This window comes from Alligator sinensis, unplaced genomic scaffold, assembly GCF_000455745.1.
Source record: "Alligator sinensis unplaced genomic scaffold, ASM45574v1 scaffold1216_1, whole genome shotgun sequence".
NCBI lineage: Eukaryota > Metazoa > Chordata > Crocodylia > Alligatoridae > Alligator > Alligator sinensis.
In genome coordinates, this window is record NW_005842018.1 from 1818678 (window position 1) to 1845171 (window position 26494).

The 26494-nt window shown below is 42.8% G+C and overlaps 1 protein-coding gene across 1 annotated transcript in view; it reads left to right on the plus strand.

Moving 5' to 3' along the window:
• The first annotated feature begins 3054 nt into the window (after positions 1-3054).
• Positions 3055-26494, plus strand: part of BEND7 (BEN domain containing 7) — a 53063-nt gene continuing 29623 nt past the window's right edge. The window contains exons 1-4 of the mRNA XM_025202301.1: positions 3055-3141; positions 16483-16782; positions 21838-21960; positions 25160-25425. Of these exons, the coding sequence (XP_025058086.1) occupies positions 16521-16782; positions 21838-21960; positions 25160-25425 (651 nt within the window). The 5' untranslated portion in view covers positions 3055-3141; positions 16483-16520. The remainder of the gene's footprint in view (positions 3142-16482; positions 16783-21837; positions 21961-25159; positions 25426-26494) is intronic.

A 26494-nucleotide genomic window follows, 5' to 3' on the forward strand; every position in this document is an offset into this window, starting at 1 on the left:
ATATATATATATATAAATATATATTGTAAATGCGTAACGTAACAGTGGAGCGTTTGCATGGTGAACGTGTAGATTTGGTTTTTGTTCAGCTGGGTGAATACAAGCTTGTACAAAGAAGCGCTTGCCAAGCTACAAGTAGAAATGCACGAAGGATCATAGAGAAGTAGGGCTGGAAGGGATATTAAATGCCAAAGACTACATTTATTTTTCAAGCAATAAACCTGCTCCTGCATTGCTTGTGAACCCAGGGTTGAAGAACTGGCTTAGAGCAGCATGAGGATTTGAAAGTGAAACTGATGAGAAACAAAAGTGAAACTGATTAGTGTATTTTTATTTCCAAGCTGAGGGAACTGGTGGAAAGTGTAGAATAACCTAAATAATTAAAGACAAATAGATATTTGACAGATAGTTTTAACCGTAACGTAAGTTAAGAATTTGGCTAATGCTACGTTAACTGTCATTTAATTCTAGATAAACTAATGTTTGGTCGTAAATTCTTAGTTATGCTTGGCTTGTCTTGGAAATCTTCTGCTTGTAGAAATGTAAAGAGACCAACTGTGCCAAATGCAATTTCTGAAGGAAACGTACTTGGATTCTCAGAGAGTCCAGAAGATAAGAACCGTGTTTTAGTACAGTAAGATTACATTCTCATGTACTTTTAGTATTTTTCCTTTTCTATCAGAGTTGATTACCAAGATAATTATATATATGATTGTTGTCTCCCTTGTAATCAGCCTGTGCCTCCTGGTTGAGTCACTCAGTAATGTCACAGTTTAATGTTTACTGTTGTGAAATTGATATGGATTTCACAGGCCCTGGACTGTGACATCTGAGGCAGAAAGGGACTGAAGAGGAAGCCCTGTGCTGTATTTATTTAAAAATATATAAACTGTTGTCACTGTTCTCCTGTTTCATCTCAAAGAATCTCAAAGCACTTTACCACCCTGATCATACCAACTGTGCATATAGAGATCACTTTATTCTTTTATTGAGATGTAGCCACCTCTGGAGCAAAATGCAGTAACTTTAACAGAGTAGCTAAGAACCAAAAGTGAACAGTATCATATTTGCTGGAGACAACATATAATTTAAACTTTGTTAATCTGCTAGTCCCTACTGTCCAGGTACTGATAACACACTTTTACCCAATCTGCATCAACAGGAGAAAAAATAAATAAATAGAATTTAATGACTGGAGAACAGGACTCTGGTAAATTCTGTGGGGTTTCTTATTTTGGAAAAGTGACTTAGGAAGCCAGGTTTGGCTCTGTATGTCATACAGCCTTGTTAGTCTTTACTCCCCCAGCACACCCCATCCAAAAATCTTCCAAGTAAATAAATCCTTATTAAGTGTGACTAGTCACCATTCCCCTTAAATTTGCTTCATATCCATAGAAGTCATCCTTCCCTATCGTCGCATCTCTCCCTATTTCTCACCTGTATTGATGTTATTTTTTATTCTGATGCACTGCTGGGATCACATCTTTTGTTTTTCCTTTCTTTTGTGCCTAGTGCTTTACACATAAATAACAATGCGTAATAAGAAAGATTTAATACAGAGGGTCTTTAAATTCTGGACTTGATTATTTTGTCAGGGTTGCAGGTGTGTTTCTCATGAAAGGAGCAACTGCATAAATACTCTTCACTTCTGTTGTGCCTTTTATCTGAGTAGCTCAAAGCACTTTTCTTTGCATTAATTAATTTCCATAACACCTTTACGAGGCAGGTAAGTTTGATAAAAAACCCAGTCCACAAAGAGAAACACTGAGATGTAGAATTAAAGGACCTCGTCCTCTGAGATGCTGAGCTCCCTGCATTTCCATTATAAGAACATCCAGCATGTCAAAAGAGCTGCTTAGTGCTTAATACTGCCTGGTCCCAAGTGACTTGCCCAAGGTCATAGAGTATGTCAGTAGCAGAGCCAGAAATAGACTCCAGGAGGGCTGTCTCCTAGTATTTCCTGCCATAATTACTCCTCTCTCCTTAGGTGTTTGCAAATGAGAGAGTTGCTTTTAACAAATGCACACCTGCAATCAGAGCTGAGACCTCAGCATCCAAGTTTTGCTTTATTTGAAATACAAAATGAATAGTGGTAGAACTGCAACTTTTTGTATATTAAATTAGGGCTGTCCATCAGGTAGCCTCTGGCTGTTTGTGGCTCCTGAGAGGTTAACCTGCAGTGGTTCAGGAACTGCCCTTCCCATTGCTTTTCTGCTGCTGCTGGAGTTGTGTGTTCCCTCTTCCTCCTCTAGCTTTCACTTCTTTCCTTTACCCCTGGGAGTGGGACAAGGGCTGAGAGGGTCCTCTGCCAAGGGACTTCAGGGGACCTGGGTACCCTACACAATGCAGTAGGTGGTGGGGGGCGTTCCACATTGCAGGGTGCTAGTGAGGTACAGCAGTGGGTCTCCTGCAGCACAGCATGCAGCATGTACAGCATGTGGCCCAAGGATGTGCAGCCTGTGCAGCATGGGGCCAGGGCATCTGCAGCCCCAACCACTCAGATATTAAACGTTTGGTGATGGCAATATCTTTTTAGTAAGATCAATTTCTATGGCTGTATACCCATGCATTTTGCACTTAGGAATTAAATAGCCAAATAACATCAGTGATGCAGGATCAGTCCACAGACCTAGCAACATCTCCCCCCAGTGCGTATCACTAATTTTGTTAAGAGGTAAAGTTTGAAGTTTCCCTTGGCTTTTGAAAAGGTAAAGTTTTCATTTACATTATAAATTTGCTTTCCATCTGTAAAGCAAGAAGCCAGATAATTGGCATCTGGTGGGATAATTTGCTGTGAAAATGAACACAGTAATTTAGGCCAGGCATAGCTGTTCCCTAAAATCTGTGAAATATTTCAGCCGAGCCTCTTCAGTGTGAGCAAAGTTTTTTAGGAGGTGCTGATACAGAGCACATTTTCTGTGGTTAATTTGATGAACATAGAATAAACTGCAGATATATTGATAAATTACGCAGTAAAATTGTGGCCGTGTGTGCAGAGTTCATTTTTTCCAGATTGCTTGCCTTCTAATTTTTTTTTTTTATCATTTTTCATTCCAGATTACCACCATGAGGTATACAAGATCTCTGACTACAGCAATGATGTTAATGGGGAGACCAAAGAAACACAACCCATTTTTTTAGGTATGTTCTTGCATTGATTAATTTCTGAGCAACCCAGCGTGGCCATTTGCAATTTGGGAGTGGTAAAAAATCTCTGCGAGCGCAGGAAGTGTCTGCCATTGTTTAATCTGACGTTCTTTCCAAGACCTTTTTATTCTGCGAATTGCCAATATATCCTTTATTAACACTGCTAAAAGTTGTAATTTCAGACATAAATGTTTATTAGTGTCTACACACAGTGCTAATTATCACTCACTCACAGAGCCAGATGCTGACTGTGCAGTTTTGCAGCTCTCTGCTCACCCCATTTACATTGCATATTTGCTGGCATGCTTCACTGGCAATAGTTTGTGTAATTGGGGTATTACATCTTTGACATCTGGATAACAGAAATTCAATTTCCAGGAAGCCGCTATTTGTTTGGTTTTTGCTTCTGCCTTGGGTGGGATAGGGGATTAATGTGCTGTCTTAATGTAATGTCCTTTCACCTCTGTAGCCTGCCTGCTAATCCTGCCATTGCAAAATTAAATTAAATCAACAATCAAAAATGTGTAAAGAAAGAGAAGTAATATATAGCCTTCCTAACTACAGCTTGATAGGACCGATTGTCACTGAGCTGCTCATCATTTTTTGTGGCTGCTTATTCACTGTCATCTTTAGCTTTCTTACTGTTTTCCCCCTTTCCATTCCCAGCCCTGCTCCTCTCTTATCTCAGATCTGATTGGAGAGATGCTGAGCATCTCTACAAAAGGACTGTGGGCTAGATGCACAAAAAGGACTTAGGCGCCTAAATTTGTCCTGCTTCTCACTATTGGTGCCTAAATCCAAAGTTCTGATTCTCAAGACCCGTGCTTAGTTGCCACGTAAACTTCGTAGCCACCTAGGTTGAGAGCAGTAAAGATTCTCCAAGCACCTGGAGTTCTCCCTCCGGGCATGCTCTGGCACACCTTGGACTCAGTGGTGCCAAGCATCTGGACATCTATTACTTGCTAAAGTCCCTTCAGGATTCTTTACCCTTGGTCTCCTGAGGGCCTTAATCTTAGGTATTCTCAGGGCTCATCTGGGAAATTGATTCCACACAAACTCCAGAGGAGAAGGAGGATGTGGTACCAACTTCCCTTTCATTCAGTAGCTCAGTGGTTAGAGAGCTCTGCTGGGATGTGGGAGACTTGGGCTCAGTGTCCTCTTTTAGGAAGTTTTGAATCCACACTTCTCACCTCCCAGGAGGGTGCCCTAACCAGCAGGATGCAGGCTATTCTGATAGTGGTACTCCTGATCCCTCTCGTTAATGATGATCCCCTTTTCCTTGGATAATTAGCAGTTTATTTGGCCAGAGGAAGGGGGAGGGTGATAGAGCATCATTCTCTAGCTTTATGATTGAGGCTGATTACATCCCACCAAGCACTTCACTATTTAATATTAAGTATTCCCTTGCGTAGAAGAGAATTGAATCACACCTCTCCCACATTCTGGATAGTGCAGCACCATGGTGCAAACGAAAGAGAGCAGACACCTAACTCCAGGAGAAGAGCCAGGGCTTTGAATCCTATCCCTACCCATGAGCTCCCTGTCTGCGTGATCCAAACCCAGAACTGAGGCAGTGAGGATGCCCTGAAAGTACCTCCCACCTCTGCTGTCAAGCTGTTGGCAGCCTTGAGAGCAGCCAGGAGCCAGTATAGACATGCCTATAGGTACCTGCTTCTTCTGCACCGCAGAGAACAAAGGTGCCTAATTCAGTGCTGTGAATTCCTCTTTTGGTGCCAGGCAGCACATTGCCTGTATGGATCTAGCTCTGTGTGGCTTTAATCCATGGAATTCAGGAATTTAGGATGCTCAAGACATCACCTCACTAAGGGTCTGATCCAGCTCCCACTGAAGCCTGTAGAAGTGTTTCAGGAGGTATCAGTAGGAGATTAACTGAAAGTGAATACAATGTCTCTGAGCCTGATTCTGCATGCCTTTTCTCAGACAAGTAGCCCCATTGAATTTCCATGAGCAAGGCATGTTAGGGTCAGGCTGTTTGTGTGATGTTTGAACTAGTAAAGCCCCATAGCCCTTTGCGAATAGTGACAGCACTTTTATTCTACCCCAGAAAGGAGAATGTAAGTTCGTCAGGAGATTGTACACCTGTAGCATAAAGCCGGCACTGTCTTGTAGAGCCACCATGGCTTTTTAAGAGTGTGTTCATCTGTCTATTGTATTTTATTATCTTCACAAAGATATGAACATATAATATAAGACAATGTCTTTACAATGCTTTCAACTTGAAATTCAGGCTCTGTGTTTGAAAGGTTAATGTAGAAAACTAATTATATTATCCTGGTAACCAAATGTGTGATGAGACATTTGTCTGTGTAATTAACAGTGAAGAACTTTTATAGTTTCATAAAATTGAATGCTACATACAGTAAGTAGGCTGGGTGCATTTGTTTTGAAGAGATGTCCAAAACAGAGATGTTTATGACTGATATAAAGTGGAACTGAAATGTACTGTAATGCAGGTGTCTGTGCATTTTACAACATTTCACATTGTTGAAATGGAAGTCAGCAGATTAATAACTTTACTTTGTCATGATAAAATAAGTAATGCATTCTTGGAACAGGGGAATAGCGCATAAGTTACTCAGTAATTCCAAGAATTTATTCTGTTCCAGGAATAATATCCTTCACAATTTATTCATAGAGAAAAAGTTGACTCAACATAAGTCTAGGAAGTTTCTTGTTAATTTTAATAGAATGATATCCTAGACATGATTTTTGTAGCAGCAGCTAAAGTTGAGATTGCAGGAAGGTTTCCTTTATATAGCTGAGCTTTCAAATAGTCATTTCTTTGCAAAACATTCGTCTTTTAGGTCAAGGTTTACTCTGCTTGGTCTCTGCCACAGCTGATTGCTTTTTGTTTCAAGTAAAACATATTTGGGGCATGTGATTGAAATACACTTTTTGTTTTAAAACAATCATGTGATGCTATTTATTGAACAGCTCTGGCCCAAAACCTCCAGCTGTATTTAGCAGTTGCAGTATGGTATGAAAGTGCAGTAGCCCTGCTGCAGAGGAAGATGTGTTTGATCTGAGTTACAATCTTGAAAAATTTTGTATCGAGCAAATGCAGAAGAGGTTGTGTTTTTGAATTTGTTTCTTGCTAAGTTACTTGAGGGTCAGTCAACTTCAGCCTGACTTTCCTTTGAAGTCAAACGCCATCTCCCCCATCTCTGCCTGCCAGTGAGGGATCTGACCCTGTGGCCTTGATTCTCCAAATAGCTCAAATGGATGCTTGCATCCACTGCACCTTCATCCACTTCACGGGTTCCACGTGGACCTACAAGGTGCCGCCCACATGTTTGTAGGATTGGGGCCTCAGGGCTGGAAATACTGCTTGGATGAGGCACCTAAGTGGCACTTAGGAGTCTGAGTCTCCAGGTGTGATCCTGTTATACCCAGCTTGATTTTTCTCTCTCTTTCTTTCTCAAAAAAAAAATGAAAGCTCCTACTTCTGTTATTTGCCTTCATTCTAGTCTTAAGCTTGATGAGTCAGAAAAAAAAACCCAGCCAGGAGAAGAACCTTTCCATCTTTTAGGTTAACAGTTTTTCAGGGATTCAAGCAGCATGGAATAGGATTGCATATAAATGCTTAATAACTGGATTAGGATCTGGCCCCACAGGGTCTATTTCTGGCCCCAGCTATACAATAGTGTGCTAGCTCATGTGTATGTAACTAATTTATCTCCACAGTGAAACAGCTAATCTCAAATAAACTACAAAAAAAACAGGTCAACTTTCTAGTTGTGCTCAGAAATTTAAGAATTAATCAGAGCAATCCTGTCTGTCAAGACTTGAATAAAGTGTTTGATGGAGCATCCAATGGGAAATCTTTAATAAATATGGAGAAGACTGGGATTAGTAGAGGAACTGCAAGGTGGTAAAGAACTTGGTAAGGGGCGATGGCAGTTTGTAGTGATGAAAGGAGACATCAGACTGGAAATGGTTATTAATGAAGTGATCAGATATTGGCCTTCAGACTGAACTTGTTTTAAAAAATGTATTAATGGTTCTGACACCAAGCTTGTGAATGTGCATATGAAATCTTGATGATGCAATGCTAGGTGGCATTGTCACTACAGAGGAGGATCAGGATATCATTAATAAAGAATTTTCTTTTCTGTGATTCTGTGAAGTAGATGTTCTGGAAGACTGCTTTGATAGAAATTAAATTAAATTTAGTGACACCAAATTCCAGGTCATGTTTTTAGAGTTCAGTAGCAAAAAATTCTGCTATAAGATGGAAACTCATCAATAGAAAGGACTGAGGAAGAGAGGAAACTTGGTGTGCTAGTTGATCACAGAGTGGCTCTGAGCTGCCATGCTGAACCATGAAAAAAGATATCCTCAGATCTCATTTGCATCAGCCAAAGTATTTCCAGTAATATTATACAGAATTATCCTTGTACAAGATGCTGGTGAGACCTCACCTGGAAAACAGCGTACAATTCTGGTAACCCATGTTCAAGGAAAATGAACTCAAAATGGAGCAGGTGCAGAGAAGTGCTATTAGGATGATGAGGAGAATAGAGAGTCCATCTTGCAGAAGGAGATGAAAAGAGTTTGGCTTTTTTAATCTAGCAAAACAAAGACTGAGAGGGGATTTGGTTGCTGCCAATAAGTATGTCAGAGGGGTAAACATCAGGTAGGGAAAAGAACTATTTGAGCTAGTGAACAGTATTGGCACAAGAACAAATGGGTATGTAACTGTCTGTAGTGGGAGACTCAGACAGCCGTCCAATCAAAATAATGGGGGCAAAAGATCTCATTACTTTAAAAGTGGAGCACAGTAAGTTTGTGAAAGGATTATATGATGTGATGTCAGCAATAGTAGGAGACTAGACTCAACCAATGACATGGGGTCCTGTCTAGGCCTGGGTCCCTCCCTGCTACTATTTTTTTTTTTCAACTAAAAGTTCTTTGATCAAGGGAAATGTGCACAGGGCAGAAAAATATGAGATTCTCTCTTATTTCTGTCTTCCCCTTACTGGCCTTCATATATGGTTGTGCTTTAAAAGTAATTGTTTGATGAGGCTCAAGAGGGTTGCAGCAAAAATGACTGAAGTTTGAAAGCTGGGGTTTAGCATGTGAGTGGTCCTTATCAAGGGGTACAGAGGTTTGTTCTGGTGAGGAGTTCCTTTTCTTCTGGGTTGGTGTTTGCAAATCATGGCACCAACACAAGAGAGTATTGTTGGCTCATTCGCTGTCAGCTAAGGGCATGTCTACATTAGGGCTGTGCAAAACTTCAATAGTTGATTCTGTTCGGAGGAGATTTGGCCCGATTCAGGGACCAAATCTCTGAATCCATATAGAATCAGGAGACCAAGTGAAAGCTCTGAATCGATTCGGATGCTTCAAATCGATTCGGAAAAGATTTGGCTGATTTGGAGATTCAGCCATAGACTAAACAGGCAGCTGACCGTTGCCTCCAGCCAGTAAGTCTGTTGAGGGAAGGGGAGACAGAAGGGACATGGGGGAGGGAGGGATTGGGGCTGGGACAAGCTGCCCAGCCGGGTGGGGGGGTACGTTACTCAGGGAAGGGGGTGTGGGATGCGGGTGCAGTAGCACTGGGAGTGGGGGCTCTGCCCTGCTGCCACTTACCCAGTCGGGGCAGGGGGGCGGGATGCAGGTCTGGCGCGCTCCAGGTAGAAGGGGGCAAGTGGCAGCAGGGCATAGCCCTCACTCCCAGCACTGCTGCACCCGCATCCCATGCCTGCTGCGCCAGCTGGCAAGCAGCAACAGGACAGAGCCCCCGCTCCAAGTGCTGATGTAGGTGCGGCAGCACTGGGAGCCCCCCACTCCCAGCGCTGCCGCATCTACATGCCCTGCTGCTGCCTGGAGCGAGCCACGCCTGCATCGCCCCCACCCTCCCTCCACACCGGCTGGGCAAGCGGCAGCTGTGCAGAGCCCCTGTGGCTCCCCCCACCAGGGCAGAGGCAGGCGCAGCCGAAGGAGCTGTGGGAGAAGCCCAGTGCTTCACAAACAGGTCCAAGGAAGTGATTCTCCCCCTCTGTGCAGCACTGGTCAGACCACAGCTGGAATACTGTGTCTAGTTCTGCACACCGCAGTTCAAGAGGGATGCAGACAACCTGGAGAGGGTCCAAAGAAGAGCCACTCGCTTGATTAGAGGCCTGCAGGGAAGGCCCTACAAGGAAAGGCTAAGGGACCTTAACCTCTTCAGCCTCTCCAAGAGAAGGCCGAGAGGCGACCTTGTGTCGGCGTACAAATTCATAAGGGGAGAGCAACATGAAGTAGGCGACAATCTGTTCACCAGGGCACCCCCTGGAACGACAAGGAACAATGGCCATAAGCTACTAGGGAGAAGGTTTAGGCTGGATATTAAGAGAAAGTTCTTCATGGTCAGGGTTGCCAGGATCTGGAATGGGCTCCCAACGGAGGTGGTGCTCGCCCCATCCTTGGGAGTCTTCAAGAGGAGACTGGACAGGCACCTGGCTGGGATCACATGACCCCAGGGTTGGTGACTCTTTTCTTGCCTTCAGACTAGATGGCCCACTGAGGTCCCTTCTGACTCTAGGAATCTATGAATCTGGCTGCCCCACCCGGCCCCAGCCTCCCAGCACTTTAAAAAAAAAACCCGCACTCACCAGCGCTAGTAGCGGTGATTGGGGGCCGCTGAGGGCTCATGGCAGAGCCCCCCCCAGTACCGCATGGGGCAGTGGGGTTTGCCCCCCCCCGCTTGGTACCTGCATGGCAGCTGCCGCATGGCACGGGTGGAGCGCGGCTCAGCAGGGTGCTGCACGCTGTCTGGGAGCTAGGGCAGCTCCAGCAGTCACCTGGAGCCCAGCACCGCTCAGCCCCAGTGACCCCATGGGGGCTTCTCCCATGGCTCCCCCCACCCGGGGAGAGGTAGGCACAGCCAGAGGAGCCGCAGGAGAACCTGCAGCCGCCTGGCTGTGCCAGCCTCTCCCTGGCCAATCCAAATCACTAAATCTCTCCGAATCAGTGCTGAATCTTCCAAAGCTGATTTGGCCAAATCGATTCAGGACTGTGATCCGAATCTCTGAATTGAATCACTGTCCTTTGAATCATCTGAATCAAATACTTCCACATTTGCAGACCTAGTCTGCATGGGATAATGAAGTGCTGTGCAGACATACTCAAACGAGCACTAAGTGAAGTATTTTGGGTTGCCTTTACATAGTGTTCAGCCTGGGTGAGTTTACCCAGCTAATTCTGGGCCGCTCTGTGGATATCCCTGTATGATGCTGCATTATATATGTACTGCAGACACACTCTAAGAAAGGATGCCCTGCACTTACAGAAGTCTTTCATTATGAGCCTCACATACCCCAGTTCCTTGAAGTGCCCTGAATCCATCCTCCATATTCTTCCAATACAGAAGCTGGGTTCGGGTGCCCTCAATACAGGCAGGCAACAGTCTCTTATGTTCTAGATTTATAACCTGTTTGCTCTGTTACAACTTTTTGTAACCCTGCAAATTTTGGAAGCCACAAAAAGTTGTTAGTTTTAATTTAGCTATTTAAAAAAATTGAAAATTAAATATATAATCTGTGCTAAGCAGGTTTTAGGTTATTTTAGCAATACCAAAATGAAGGATGAAGATGCAACCTGTGCCCTCTTGTGTATCTTTGTCTACTTATTTATATTGTGGGAGTACATAGGAGCCCCAAAGCTCATATTGTTTCTTAAATACTATTATGCCATTTTTTTAACAACCCTGGGCAGTTTGTAGTTCTCTGCATTTTTCCAGTAGAAAATCTATTAGGCTTATCTCAATAAAATCACAACATGACCTATATTTATACAATATATTACACACAGATGAAGCATAAGAAGGAAAAAAAAGTGAAAACATGCTCTCCTAACTAGGAGTTCAGAACTGAGTGAATGAATTATCAGAATTGTTTAACATAAGTTATTTATAAATACTTCTGGGACTTAATACAACAAAACCCATAGCAGCACCTAAAACACGCAAGCATTTACTACCAATAAGAGAATTTGGTTTTAATAAATTTAAGTTGCTTTCGTTTGAACTGTTTTAATGACTGTGATGCTGCGAATTCTGTACAGGAATGCTTGCTCATTAAGGAAACTGTTTAACATGATTTGAGAGGGACTGCATCTAATGCTCTGAAAAAACCATATCTGAACTTCACTAAGGCAGCTTGAGGTCAGGCCATGTGAAAGTTACAAATTAGTTATACTTGCATAAGATGGTCTAGCAAGAAATAATACAAATAACGTTCTGTTGATGCATTTCTGCTATGAATATATCTCTGACAAACAGCTTCTAATATCTAAAAATAGGGCCTGATTTTGCTGCCTTCCTTCATGTTGAATAGCACTTTATACAGAAAGGAACTTTTGGTTTCAGTGAAATCAAAGTGACTGCTTGTAGAGTAAGGCACTATTTCACATCAGTGAAGGTAACACAATATGGTATATAACTTACTATTTAGAGGCACTTCTAATTCCACAGCTCCCCTCTGCTGTGTCTACCAAGAAAATTATGGAAATATATATATAGCCTAAACTGGAGTGTGAAACACGTGGAGGAGAGGGTCAAAATCTCTGTTTAATTATAGTGAATGTTTTTTGGAGTTTCTCCCCTTAGTGCATCTCTCCCCACTGTTGACTGGGAATTTTCCCAGAGATCAACAGGGCATTTTATATTGTACATTTTTATTTATTTGTTTGTTTATTTTGGTATCTTATTGAGGACTCGATGAGAGAGCCTGCCTCTCAAGGCCCCACTACATCTATCCTTGCTTTCTCTACACCCTGTCTTCCTTTCTCAGGTTTCCCCCCTTCTTCATCTTTCTTTTTTTTTTTTTTGTTCTTCTCTGTTTGCCTCCCTGCAGCAGCTCCCAGTTCACAGCCCCTTGGCCTTTACTCCCAATTGCTACCTGATTTTTATTCACTAGTGGATAAGCAGTAGAGCCCGTTAACATTAGTAATTAAGTGTTAGCAGCAGTTTGAAAAGCCAGTACTCAAATCAGACAAATGTGGGTAGGGAGTTTACACCACCGAGGCATTACTTCAGGACAGTTGGTGAGACATTATCACCAGTTACATTTTGTCAGCATGTCTTGACAGATGCCATAGCTAGCAACTTATATTTGTCAATGGAAGCTGGGATTCTCCAAATCCTGCGTAAGTCAAGGGAGCCCCAACACATGTATTCATCCCGACTCTAGCCTGTAGGCCTTAGGCTTGAGAACTTTTTAAAAAGTTCTCCTTTTAAACGGAAAGGCTCCTGCAGTGAGATTCAGTCCGCGGGCAGCAATGTGCTGTTTAGTGCAGAGGTGTGCCTGTGTGCAGCTAGCTGCAGTCATTGAAGAAACTCTGGATTGTGGTGACTGAAATGCATAGAAGTATGTAAAGATGCAAGGAAAAAAAATACAAGATGTTACATGTGCATATTAAAGATGTAGTAATACTGTGTAGTAGTAGTATTTGACCACCTCATTAAAGACTGCATTGAAATTTATGTGTACTCGGAAGCAGAGTTAGGATTAACTTCCCTATTTCCTGTTTTGAGGATTTGTCAACTTTTAAGGCACAGAAAAAACTACCAAGGTAATAGAAACTATCCTAGCCAGTCACCAGGGCTGGGCAAGATAGCAGTCACTGCAGCCAGTTGTGGGAAATGCGTGAGGCCCTTAATATTCGTTTAGTTCCAGTTTGTCTCCCCTCCCTCTCCTCCCGTAGCATTTAGTAAACGTGTACACTAAATTCAGAAATTGCAATTAAGGCATATCGTTTATCCATACAGTTGGGCACTTAAATACTTTGATGATATAAGCCAGTGGTGGTCAGCCTTTTTGGCTGGAGGGTCAGATGGGCACTGCCTGATCCCGCTGTGGGCCAGACATGGCAGGGCCCCTTCCGGCCATGTAAAGGGGGAAGGGGGACAGCCTAACCCTAATCCAGCCATGTGGAGGAAGGGGGCTTGGGCTGGCCACAGCTTGGCTCTGCCGGGGGAGCTGGTATGGCCCGTCCCCATAGAAGGAAGGGGGCATACCTTGGCCCTGACCTGGCAGGGTAGAGGGAAAGGCTTAGCCTGAACCAGCTGCGCAGGGTGAGGGGGCATGGCCTGGTCCCTATGGGGGACAGGAGTTGTGGCCCAACCCCAGCCTGACTGAGTGGAGGGAAGAGGGTGTGACCGGGCCCTACACTGGGGGGAGGGGAGCACAGCCCAGCCCCAACCCAGCCATGTAGAGGGAAGGCGGTGTGGCCCAGCTCTGCCCCACCCTGTGGAGCTTGGGATTTTGGCAGCAGGAAGGGATGGCAGTACTGCTACTGCTCCTCCGCCACCAAATTTCCCAACCTACGGGAATCCCATGGGCCAGATTCCAAGGCTCTACAGGCCATATTTGGCCCGTAGGGTGGAGGTTAAGCCTCCTGATATAGGCATATTAATTAGAGGTGCACCAATACATCAGTCCTTATCGTATCAGCACCAATAAAAGGAAAATTGACATTATTGGCAATCGGCTTTTTTTGGCTGATATGGCCAATAATGTTGCTGATAAATGCCGCATGCATGAGCGCAGCCATAGCATGCATGCAGCCAGCCCAGCAGATCAGAGAGCAGCGTCTGGCTGGTAAGTCTGTTGTGGTGGAAGGGGCATGAGGGGTGTAGATCCAGGCTCCCACAGTGGGGGAAGGAGTGGGGCTGGCACTGCCCCACCAGGGCACCAGGGTGGGGCAGGGTGTGGGACAGAGCCATGAGCAGATCATTGGGGGGGCATGGGAGGGGGCTTCCACAGCTCCCCCAGGGGAGTCATGGGGGGCATGTGCCCTCCAGATCTGTGTGCGGGGTGAGGGCAGGCTGGTGTTGCGGCCTGGGGCTGGGAGCAGCACCAGGTTCTTCCTGGCAGGTAGGGCTGAGCTGGGCTGGGGCTGCGCTTGGGGCAGGTGGTGACGGTGGCACTGGGAGTGGGGGCAATGGGAGGAGCTACAGCCACCCCAAAATTCTCTGTATCCCCCCCAGTGCCACTGCCCCTGTCTCTGTATCCCCCCCAGTGCCACTGCCCAAGCTTAGACCTGGCCCAACCCCTCTGTCAGGAAGAGCCCAGCACTGGCCCTGGTCCCAGCCCGCCCTCGCCTCATGCACAGATCCAAGAAGCATGTGCCCTCCCATGCCTCACACAGGGATGCGTGCAGTGGCAGGAGCCAGCCCTCCCCCCCCCACCGACGAGCCGCTCGCGACTCTGTCCTGTGCCCCACCCTGGCTGGGTAGCACCAGCCCCAGCCCCACTCTCTGCTTCACCACGATGGCCTGGACCTGCGCCCCCCCCATACCCCTTCCTCCCCCCCAGCAGACTTACCAGCCAGACTCTGTTCTCCAAGATGCCGGGCTGCATATCAGCAATCGGATCGGTATCGGCCAGTATGGCTAGTTAATAATCGGCCATTGATATCGGCCCAAAAAATCTTTCTTGGTACTCCCCTAATATTAATATTTCTGCTTATTTCTATTGTGGAAGTGAATAGGAGCCAAAACATGGACCAGAACTCCCTTTTGTTACGCATCATACAAACTTATAATAAAAAACATGGTTTGTGTCCCAGAGTTTACTATCCAAGTACCTAGGTAGAAGCAAGCCAATGGTGTGAGGAGGACTCTCAACTTCCATGGAAGCCAGGAATTGAGAACACTTGCCAACTTTCTAAATTGGCTCCTAAAAGCATAAAATCAGAAGGGATAAGTTTTCTAGGTGTTTCTAATACTTCTTCCAGCATACATTTATATTTCATATTACATTTCATATAAAGAAGTTCATGAGAGTGACATCTTACACAAAACACCCTGCCTTCTCTTTATTGCTATAGTAGAAATAGTGCTTTAGTATCCTTCTAGCGGACTGGCAAATCCTACGCAGATTAGAGAGCTTTCTTGCAAGCTACCTGCCAGTGAGTTGGAGCCAATTGGAACAACCTCAACTGAAGGTAGAGTTGGCCCAGGGTCAAATGATTCAGTAGGTCAGGTAGCTGGCCTTTCACTGGTTATATGTCCAGCAGGTTCAAATCTGGCCTCCTTTATTGTGGGCCCTAGGCAGTGTGCTCCAAGAGGTTGAACCTGACCCATATTATGTTTTTGATTGGGTTTTTTTAAAGCAATATTAATGTTAACGACCTTGGTTCGGCAAGGTATCTAAGACACGCAGATAAACTCACTGAAATCCATGAGACTGACTGCCTCTTTGAAGCCAGGCTCATGCTCCCATACCTTGCTGAATTGGAGCTATTGTTCATTTCTTTACACCAGCTCTTTTGTACAGTTACCTCTGTAAAAAATGTTTTTTATTGTGGGGGGAGGGGGTTAGGATGTAAATTGAAATATTTTTCAAAGAAAAGATTATATTGAGTAGCCCTGCCTTGAATATAGTATAAAAGGAGGGTTGATTCTATCAGTGTCTTGATCTTCATTATCCTTCTTGCTTAAGATGTTTGATTTTTCTATTACCAGTAAAAAATAGAAGCTGCTTATTTCAGAAGTGGTTATGAACATTTCCTTATTACCAGTAAAATGTAATGCATGCTTTAACGAGCAAAATAGCTACTATCTGCCCAAAACATATATATTCATTGTGCAATCAGCAGTTTCATACATAAAATTAATACCTAAATGGTGCCAAGAGCATTAAAGTATGTAATCGTTATTATTTAAATGTGCTGAATGTATTTGAAACAGTTACATTTTTCTTGTACATATTTTCTTTTTGCTTTCATAATTTGCGTTTGAAGGCTTCCAGCAGTTAGGTTCCACAAGGCTGCGGAGATATTAGCTGCTTTTTAAAATTTTACTTCTGTGTATGCTATTATTGTTAAATTCTAGGGACTAAAGAACTGATGTTGCTTCCATTAAAGTCAATGGGAGTTATGTTATTGATTTTTGGGGGGAGAGGAGGGTCTTCCCCTGAGCAGATGTCCTGCTGATATGTTTAGGGTCTGATCTTGCCTGCTGTACTGAGACAAAATTCCCATTTATGTCAGTGCTGAAGTAGGTTTGGTGTCTTAAAAGGACAGTTTATTTGAGGCTGCGGGAGCCATTGTTATTTCCTTCAGGAAAAGAAATGCATTTCTTAAACATAAGAGCTTTAGAAGCAGCATTAGGCAAGCCAGCAGGTCTCTTAACCCAGAGCTATCTCAGCCATTTCTGTACTAACGCATGGCACAGGAGATGATAACTGCCACTCAGCCATGTCTTTTACTTATTTATTTATTTTACGCCAGCAGCTAGAAACTCTTATTGGCATCTAAAATCACTAATCTCTCCCCATTACCGTTTTTGCTAATTTACAGTGATAACTGTGGCTCTGTTTTCATTAGGAGATGAAAGCCGGGAAATTAAAAAACAAATTACAGGGATGAGAAGATTACTGAATGACAGCGCTGGAAGAATCTATCAGCGCGTTGGCAAAGAAGGAGAAAAACTGAAGGAAGAACCCCAGGATTTAGACTTAGCCTGGGCCCAGCGCCTGAACCCCCCTGCAGAGTCCCAGGCGAGCCTCCATCCTTCTCAGAGTGGTGCATGGAATGAATTATCACCCCAAACCAGCCATTTTTCAGGGCAGTATGGAACTCGGTCTAAAACCTTCCAAAATCAAACGAGAACCGTGGGATCCAATGGTACGATCACAGTTAGATACTCCACATGGCATTATTTTTTACTCTAGTAAATATCTACCTTTGTTCAGATAATTATAGTAATATTGCATTAAAATTACTTATCGTTCACAGTTTACAAAATGAATGTATAGTTATCACTTTGAAAACCTGGGAGTGTGGGCATGGAGCGTTCTGCTCCTGCATTTCCGAGCCTTTAAAGTGGTCTCCTAATGACAGGGCATAATTGATAATATTTTGTTATATAGGTTGTATTTCTGTATTGATTAAATCGGGTCCTGCCATTGTTACTGAATTCATAGCTAGGTAAGCGCCTGATTCTGCCACTCCATGTCATGCTTGGTAGAACAGTAGAACCAATGGGACTGCTTGCAGAGCAAGATCCTTCTTGGTGTAAGGATGCAGAATCTGGCTATTAATCAGCTTACGGTATAAAGTTCCAGTTTAACCTTAGGCGTTTTTTTACATGGGACTATTCAAAATAAGATATGATAGAATTCAGCAATGGTTAACACGTATTAAAACATATAGCCCATCACCTTCCAGTGTAGTATTGTTCCTTACACTAGATGCTCAGTGCTTTTAAGTGTGTTTTCTTCCTAGTGCTATAGATGACCCAAGCAGTGGAGCTTTCACTTCCTTTCTTGGGAGACTCTTCCACAGTCTGTTCAATCTCTCTCAGAAAGCTTCGTTTCTCATTCAACCTGAATCTTGAAAAAGGTGCCTCAGTTGCAGGGGTTTTGTGTATCAACATTGTAAACATGAACTTGCATCCAAAAGAATTACCAGATATCTCTGGAGCCAACTGCAATTTATTATTAATTGCCATACAGTGATGTCTGCTGTGTCCTTATTTAAAGATGCACAAGAGTTGCATCTGTTACAAATGATGAAAAATGATTCTCTGAGCTGTACAAGAGGAATTACTCTCTGCACTGAAAAACTGACAGTCTTCAGCTTCAGTCTTCGCAGGGCTTACTCTATCCCTATATAGGCAATGATTGGCACCAAATAAACTGGAAGCCCCAGAGGCTGATGTGGCAGTGGGTCTCATTTTCTAGCTCTCCTAGTTCAGTTTGTTTTAATATATTAAAGTGTGACAGATGTTGTTAACTCTGAAGTGACTTATGGCTTGTCTACACTATGGAGCCTCTGCTACTGTAGCTATGACTGCATAGCTATGTTGGAGCCATTGCCTTGTGAAGACACGCTATGTCTTGACAAGATGGGCTTTTCTTCAACCATAGTTATGCAACCTCCCTGAATGACAAACAAAATGGACAAAAGCGCCTTCTATCAACATAGCTCTGTGCACACCAGGGGTTTTGCCAGCAAAGCTGCATCAGCCAAAGGAGTGTGATCTTTATGCCCCCCTAGCCAATGTACTTATGCTGACAAACTTTATAGCGTAGACCTGGTCTTGGTGCTCATAAGCCTCATAGAAAGAGTACGTTTAAAAGAAGGATTTGAATGGGTGGAGGATGAACATGCAGTGCAATGAGATGAGCACGTATAGAAGAGAGTATGGAAAAAGGGGCAGAAAAGGAGAGGAGGAGGAGAGGAAGAAAAAAGAAACACAAAAATTATTGCAAAGGAAGGAAGGGAATATAAGGTTTGCAATTGCAAAATAAGGACCTGACTGCATCCCCAAAATCCATAGGACCTTTGCTCAGATCTGACTTCGACTTACCAATGCTGTAAGCTGGGCAGATCGGCACATGGACGTCTATGCTTGTTGAGTGCCCAGTTCATATCAGTAGAACCTGTGGACAGGGACCTGATGTAGCATCCCCATCCAGCATGTACATAAGTAGTTCCCCGGAGGTCAGTGGGGCAATATCAATATTTGTGTTTTTTATCTCTCAGTGTTCTTTAGAGAATGTGAAAGCGGTGTCCCATCAGAATAGGTTTTTGGCTTTGTTGAGATTAATTTCAGTGGATTGCACTTGCATGCTTTTCAAGAATAAATTTGTTGTTGTAGAAATCTAACACCAATGTGATTTACTATCAGCAGATCCATTTGCAGGAAGAACTGTCCTGGAGTATCTGCTGATCATGCAAAGAGAGCAACCAAACGATGTATTTGCATCTTCTCTATCAGTCATACAAGCCAGTATCAAATTCACATGTTGGCTTGCCTCCAAACTAGAGGGAGATGGCTCTTTAAAGACTCTTCCATAAAACTAAAAAGTCGCTTCTCTTTTTAAAATTAAAAATTGATTTATACTAAGTTGAAAAAGGTTTCTTTTGTCCTCTAAAAATGATAAAGATAGTGCCTAGAACAATGACTGAGAACATTCTCCATGATGTTCCTGACACCAGTGTAACCAATCAGAAGAGGGAGGATGGAAGTAAAATAAAAAATCTTTATGAATATGTATGAAGTCAGTAGAACCCTGCTTTGATTTGAAATATTGGTGGTCTCTTTTCCCATTTACAGTACATACGGTAGATTTACATGGGTAATTTCTATCAATGCTAATGGGGATTGTAATGTAAATCCCTCATGCCTCAATGGGAAAATAGACCCTTTGGTTTTCAGTCAGGGTCCTCAGTGCCTGCATGCCTTCATTAGGAATGCATTGTATTGTAACAGGGAAGATGAACAGGTATTTACTGACAGAATTTGCTTTGTCAAAGTTTTTATATGCCATTCACCAGAATGTAGAATCTGAAACAAATCTCTTTCAAATATTCTTATTTATTATTTGTTAAGCCCCAGCAACAACCTGGAAGCTGTGCAAGAGACAAAATAAAGCCAGGCCTGTCCCAAAGAGCTTATTATTCAAAGAAGACAGACAGAGAGTAGGCAAGCAGCATTGAGGAAGCCCGGAGGGAGGGGTGAAAGGGATTTTTCATTGTTTTCTTTAATTGTAGTTATTCATATAACTGTCTCCTATTTTTGTTGGCATCCAAGACAGCTGTTTGTCTCACTAAAGGGCAGGTAGCTGTGCTGTTGCCACTGAATTTTTCTTACAAAGCCCATGAACAGTTGGAAGTTGCCTTCAACCTAATCTACTGTAGAGAGGTCTAGTCTAAATGAATGCTCAGGTGAAGGGTATTGGCAGAACTAAGTTCAGGGACTCTGAGTAATCTGCCACAAGCCAACAAATAAAAATCTTCTCCAAGCATTGTTTGTACAGCTCTAACAGCATGCTAAGCAATTTATGGACCACTGAGAACATAAAGGATGGTTTCTATGCCCATTCCCCTAAAACAACGCTCAGTCTGAATAGGCAGCAGACAAAGGATGTGACCAAGTTGGGCAAAATCATCCTGAGTCTCTAACCTGTTCTTGTTTTAATCTGCGACTGCCAGTGTGTTACAAAGCAAATGGAGCTGGTGCAGTAGTTTTTTTTCTTAGTTCTCAGAAAGCCTGAAACAGGAGCTCTCAAAGATGGGACCTACGCTATTTACCTCAATGCAGTGTTAACAGCAGATCCATAATTATATTCATTTTAAATGTCAGGTTCTTTATATGTAAGACAGTCAAAAGATATCACTAAGAAGGTCTGAGCAATCCTCTGCAAGCAACCTCTTTGCTTTACAAGTGAGTGGCTTCTGGAAGGATTGTGACCACTTTTTTCTCAAATCTGGTCTCTGGGGATCATTGCCCAAAGCAGACAGTCATAAGTGGGGCTCAATACCTGATGGACCATATCAAGAAGGGAGTTACGTGGATCTGGAGACGCAGCGAGATTTGGGGAGCTCTTCCTATTGACACAACCTCAGTATGTGGTACAAGCCAGAACTAGAAAGATGTTAACATAGCAGAGGTGGAGTAAAGGGTGTCAGAGAAGAACCATAAAAATAATTGAGGATGTTGGAAACTAAGAAAGAAAACTGAATGAATTATATGTGCTTTGGCTAAGCAGCCATGAAAGCCGACATGGGTGTCTGCTTGTCCAGCTAGAGAACATAAGTGATGGTGCTCCCCCAAAGTCAGTCCACCTATGACACCAAAATGAGATGACTTGTATTTAGTTGTGGAGAGCTTCAGAATGACTGTCCCTTTCCTTGCTTTGTCGAGCTGTAAAATAGCAACTGATTTAAATCCTCATCGTAGTCTTCAGCGTTAACTGCTATTCAGACAAGTACCACCACAGCAGGTTATATTCAATTTATCTTTTGGAAGATTTCTTTTGCAGTTTTGAGGAGCTGAAAGATGATTCTTTTAAAACAAACCTTAGATTCAGCTGCACATGGTCCAGCCACCAGAGATCTGGACCTGCCCTCTGAGCTAAGCTGCTGGGTAGGAGACATAAAGACCATGGAAGCTGAGATAGTACTAGGGATGGTGCAACAAGAAGCAACTAGGAGTAATGGGATTAAACTGCAGAAAGGAAAATTAGCATGACCCATCAGTAAGGCATTCTGGCCAGTGGTCTATTGGGCTGTTCCCTAATCCCCACAGAGGAGTTGTGAAAATCCCATCTGGGACTTGGCAGTAGAGAACATGCCACAGAAAATGACTGTGCTCTGGTAGAGCAGACTCTCCCAGCTCTCTTGTTGATGATTCTTTTCCTCTGTTGGTTCCTGTGCGTCTGTGAACTGAGGATCTTATTTTCACTCTCAGTTCTTCACTTCGTAAAGCAACATGTGTAGCATTCAAGCAATTTTAGAAATCGGAGGCCCTCATTTAAGGCTTAATATAAACCTTTGTTATACAGACAGCTACCCATTCTTTGTAAGACTGTTCTAGGAGACGGGTTTTTGTGCATGATAAAGTGAGTATGTTTATAATGAGGTTTGGTGCTATTGTTATCTGAGATGAACTAACCTGACAATAGAGAGCCCTGCTGTGAGAGTACATTGTATTCCCACTTCCATGCAGTCTTCACCAGCCCATGTAACATCATGTTCCCAACAGCATGTCAGCATTTACACTGGTAATTGGATAAAACCTGGTGGCCCCCTCCTCTCAAAAATGAATGTATTGAAAATTATTGGTTTGCTTTCGTTGGATTCTATTTTTTGATAGTGTATATTGCTGTCTTCAAAATCCTGTCAAGATTTTTTTTTTTATTGTATCCTTCTTTTATTTTCTTTCTTTCTCAGGGGAAATTCCAGGGGTGAATTCCTCAGTAGGACCAAACTGCTGTACTTGTAACTGTCAGTCAACCTTGCAGGCCATTCTCCAGGAACTCAAGACCATGAGGAAGTTAATGCAGATTCAAGCAGGTACAATGATCAACCTCTTGCACACTAAGTGTTAAATCAAGCCTAATGTCTTTAGGCAATGGTTTCATCTGGAAGAGTGATCCAGGGCTTACTGGACAAGGCTGGGACTTGGAACACCAGTTTTCAGTTCCCTGTTCCTTAGGCAGGTTACTTGGGATGAAATTTTCAGAAGTTGCTTTGGCAGAAGGCAGGGTAACTGAAACAGGGATGCATAAGCTTTCATGAGCAACAGGTTGCTTCATCAGACGCTATGAAAGGACATGCAGAGAGCAGGCTGTACAACAGGAGTGATTTAATTACAAAAGACTGGGAAGGAAAGAGAGACAGTCATGCTGAGAGTTTGCATCTGGTCAGAAAGGAGCTATCTGAACATACCTGAGCAAGTTCCTTGTGTAGATTGATTGCAGTCCATTTCATTGGGCTTGGTTGTTGTGGGAAAATTTGACTCCCAGCACCTAATGTGTCTCAGTTTCCCACGTACAACAGGGATCGGAGCACCTCTCTATTTTGCAGGTGTAATGTGAATTGAAGTATATTAAGGATATTGAGGTGCTCAGATATGTGATAATAGGGGCCATGTAAATCCTTAAGTTGGACAACTTAATAGATCATTAATCCATCCCATTCTGTATTTTCGTGCCGTGTTCATTCAAAGTAGGATTTCTCTGCTATCTTACTTGTTTTCACCCAACTCCTTTTATCCTGGAACTTAGCAACCTCAGCAACAAATTTGAGACTTGTATAGCACTATCTGTCCAAAGAACTGTGTTTTGCAAACTGGGTATTCGTATTTCCATTTTACTCATGGGAAAAGAGAAGCTCAGAGAGAGTGTCATTTGACTCAGATCAGCACAAAATGGAAATCCTGGAGTTCCTTCGCTGGACAGCAGCTCCCAATTGGAACTGTGGGGGAGAATAAGAAATCCTAGAAATCCTCAAAACAGGGCTGGAAGGGATCTCACGTGGTCATCTAGTCCAGCCCCCTGCGCAAGGCAGCATGGCCCTGACTAAACTATCAAAGCCAAATGTCTGTCCAGCCTGCTTTTGAAAGTGTCCAGAAATGGAGATTCCACAATGTCTTTAGGGGCATTTCTATACATACCTTTTCTTTTGGCAACACACCACCACTTCTGAACAGACTCGACTAATAGAGTCTGCTTCGCACGTGAGCTGATGCTCACTGTGCTGCACCATATGCAGTTGTATAAGTGGAAAATGCGCGTCACCGTGTAGAAAATGGCAGCCATGTGCTTTTGAACTAAAGCATCTCCAAAATGTTTTAGTTCAAAAGCACACCACCGCCATTTTCTCAGCACTGACATGCATTTTGCTGCTTTTACAATTGTAAGTGTGTCAGCGCCAGGCACTTGCATGTGTAAAAATGCCCTTAGTGCCCTCTTCCAGTGCTTAATCACTATCACCTTAATTGACCTATGGTAGAAGCGGGAAGGGTAGCAAGGGTGTTTATGCCTTACAGTATCATACGTGAAATAATAATATGATCTAAAGGAACACTCATACAAGCATTGTAAGATTAATCAATATGACTAAAGATGTTGCAAAAGAACTGTAAAACCTGATTCTGCAGCCCTTACCTTGATGAGTAATCCTTCAAACGAGTTGCATTGATTTCTGTGGGATTACTTACATGAGTAAAGATGACTTGTGAATAAGTGATGCAGGACTGAACCTCCCGCATTAAAACTTGGCATCCAGGATAGCAGATACATTTCTCTTTGCCTTCTGAATTTGAAGGATGTAAATTACTTGAAAATGAATAGGTGTCTTTTTATAAAGCCTTGGGAAATAGTTTTTGTGGGGTGTACGAAGACCAGATGGAAAGGAAGAACCTGTTTGGCATTTTTGTTAAAAATTAGCACCCCACATACAAACATATACATGAAAGCATAATGCTACTTAAGCACCTTTCTAGTAAAAAAAAAACAAACTGGAAATTGCAGCCCTTTATGTTCTTGCCAGAAATGAAACATCATCGAAATCTGTTAAGTAAATAACACTACAGCGTGTTACTTCTTTTGAAGAAGCCTTGTAAATAAGAGCAGTTTGTTGTTCACTCAGTGCTATGGAGTTTTCCATAAAAATTTCACTCGCATGTGGGCAAAAGGAAAGTCATTTGGTATTTGTTTCTGGTCCTGATCCTGAAATCTGATGCCTAAGGAAGGACTCACCCATTGATCTGATTACAGGATCAGGTCCTTAATTACCAAAGCATAGCTGGATTCTTTCACAGTGCCATGCAAATGTTCAATATTAAAATGATATAAATAAGAAATAAAAGTCATCAGGCTTCAGATGTAGCATGTGAATTGTGTGTTTCTATGTACAGCAGAACTTGGATCATTTGTACCCAGGTGGTTCACAGCAGGTTGCCCAAGTTAAGGATGAGCTATTTGCTGTGGCATATACTTCAATGGGCAGCGCTTCTCCAATCAGCTGGAGCTCATCAATGGTCCCGGGCTGCTAATCAGAGAAACATTACCTTTGAAATAAAAGCCATAGAAAATAGCTTGAACACCTGAGCCATTTGCTGTATCTGCATATATCTCCAGCTAGCTCACAAACCCTCCTCTTTGCAGGGCATTAAGGAACCTAACCCTGCAAAGAGCCTGGGTGCCGCTGTACAAAAAAACAAAACAGGCATCAATCTCAGCTTACTGTTTTCCAGAAATATTCAATGCTATTTTCAATCCTTGATAGCACAGGACTTTTACATGTTCTCGTTCAACTAATTATCATGGTGGCTAAATTTGGTGCTAATGCAATTAGTGGTATTTTATTTATGTCAGTAAAAGATGTTCAGAGACAAAGCAGTTTTTGATCATGTGGAAGGACATACAATGCAACACAACTGTAATCATTGCTAAAGTACTTATGCCACAAACATCTCCCCCCTCCTCCTCTCTCCCTCATTGGTCATTAAGAATTCCCAGCTTTTCTATTGCATTTTTCATCATAGATTCAGTGTGTTTTACAAAGGAGTTTGATATTATCCTCATTTTAATGAAGAAATTATCCAGATTTGATTTTAAAATGTTTCTTACCACAATTTATAGGTCTGTTTGCTATTTGTCCGGGAGCACAGCAAATCAGTAATTTAGTTTTAACCTGAATTTGTGTGTGTGTCTGTGGGGCAGAGTTTATGTCCATAAATATATTCACAGCTTTTGTTTCCCTTTAGTTGGAACCCAAAATAGACAGCAGCCTCCCGTTCCCCTGATCTGTGCACAGAAGGCAACCATATCAAGGAAGAGAAATAAAAAGAAAAAATTGCCCCAAAAGACTTTTGAACCAATTACTGTGAATAAGAAGTCCAGCACTGTAGAGAATGAAAAGAAACTGTCAACCAACTCTGAAAAATCCAGTCTGCACGCAGCTGAACCTGCTCTCAAACCAGAGACCCCCATTTCAGGATTTGGTATCATTCTTGAATCGCCTTCCTCAGATGTAAGTTGATATTTGAGGTGCATAAAATACCACTTATACTAGAGGAGGAATGCAGAAGCCTACCAGGGGCCGTACTTTTCCCTCTTCCCTTAAAAAACAAACAGGGATTTGGATGTGAACGGAGAGTTGTGAAAGAGGTGTGCTGTTTCAAAGGCCTTATCTTCTTTTTCCTTACCCATCCTGCAGGTGCTTTCTAAAGTTCATTGTTATTTTTAACCCTGCAAAATAACCTGGTCTCCGTGTGCCATGCTGCTAGGAGCCAAGGTGGGCCTAGGAGCCCTGCGTGTATGGAATTTACCCCCTTAGCTTTTTGGACTAATCCACACCTTAGCCCTGATCCCCCAAAGACTGAATTATGTACTTAATTTTATGCCCGAATAGTCCTATTGGCTTCAGTGGGGTTACTTCATGAACAAACTTCCTGTGAGTAAGTCTTCTGGATTGGAGTATTTAATTTGCATCCCTGTAGTTTTCAGATAAAGGCTTTGATCCCGCTGTTCAAGTCTGCAGGGCTTCATATGAGGCAGGGGTCTGCCCAAGCAGATCTAGTTGCAGGATCAGGGCCAAAGTTAGCAGCTGTTAGAATGTGTGACAAGGCCATGGAAAGGCTGCATTTGGCATGCTTTTCTTTTTCCTGCTTGTGAGTATAATGGAGTGTCTAGCTTGTGTCCATAGTAGTGGTTGATCTGCTTTGTTTAATCACCAGGTGGATGGTGATCAAAAAGTTCGCTGATGAATAAACTAATCATTTATTTCTTTAATATATATTTTTTTTAATTTTGCAAAGGCAGTTTCCAATTTCCTAAGTAGTGTGAGCTTGAAGAGCATAATTAGATTCTGTATCAATGAGCATAAATGAAAAGAATTCTGTAGATAATGTTGTATGTTTCTGGAAGTGCCAACTAATAATAAAAAAGAGCAGTCATGATAATTCAGTTATATAGATGCAAGCTACACCACTAATTAGATTACAGTGTCATGTCACAGAATCTGTGTAATAATATAGTAAGTAACTGAATTCTTTTCAGGGGTTCTTCTGTTGTAGTATTCTGGGGGAAAATGTTGGATA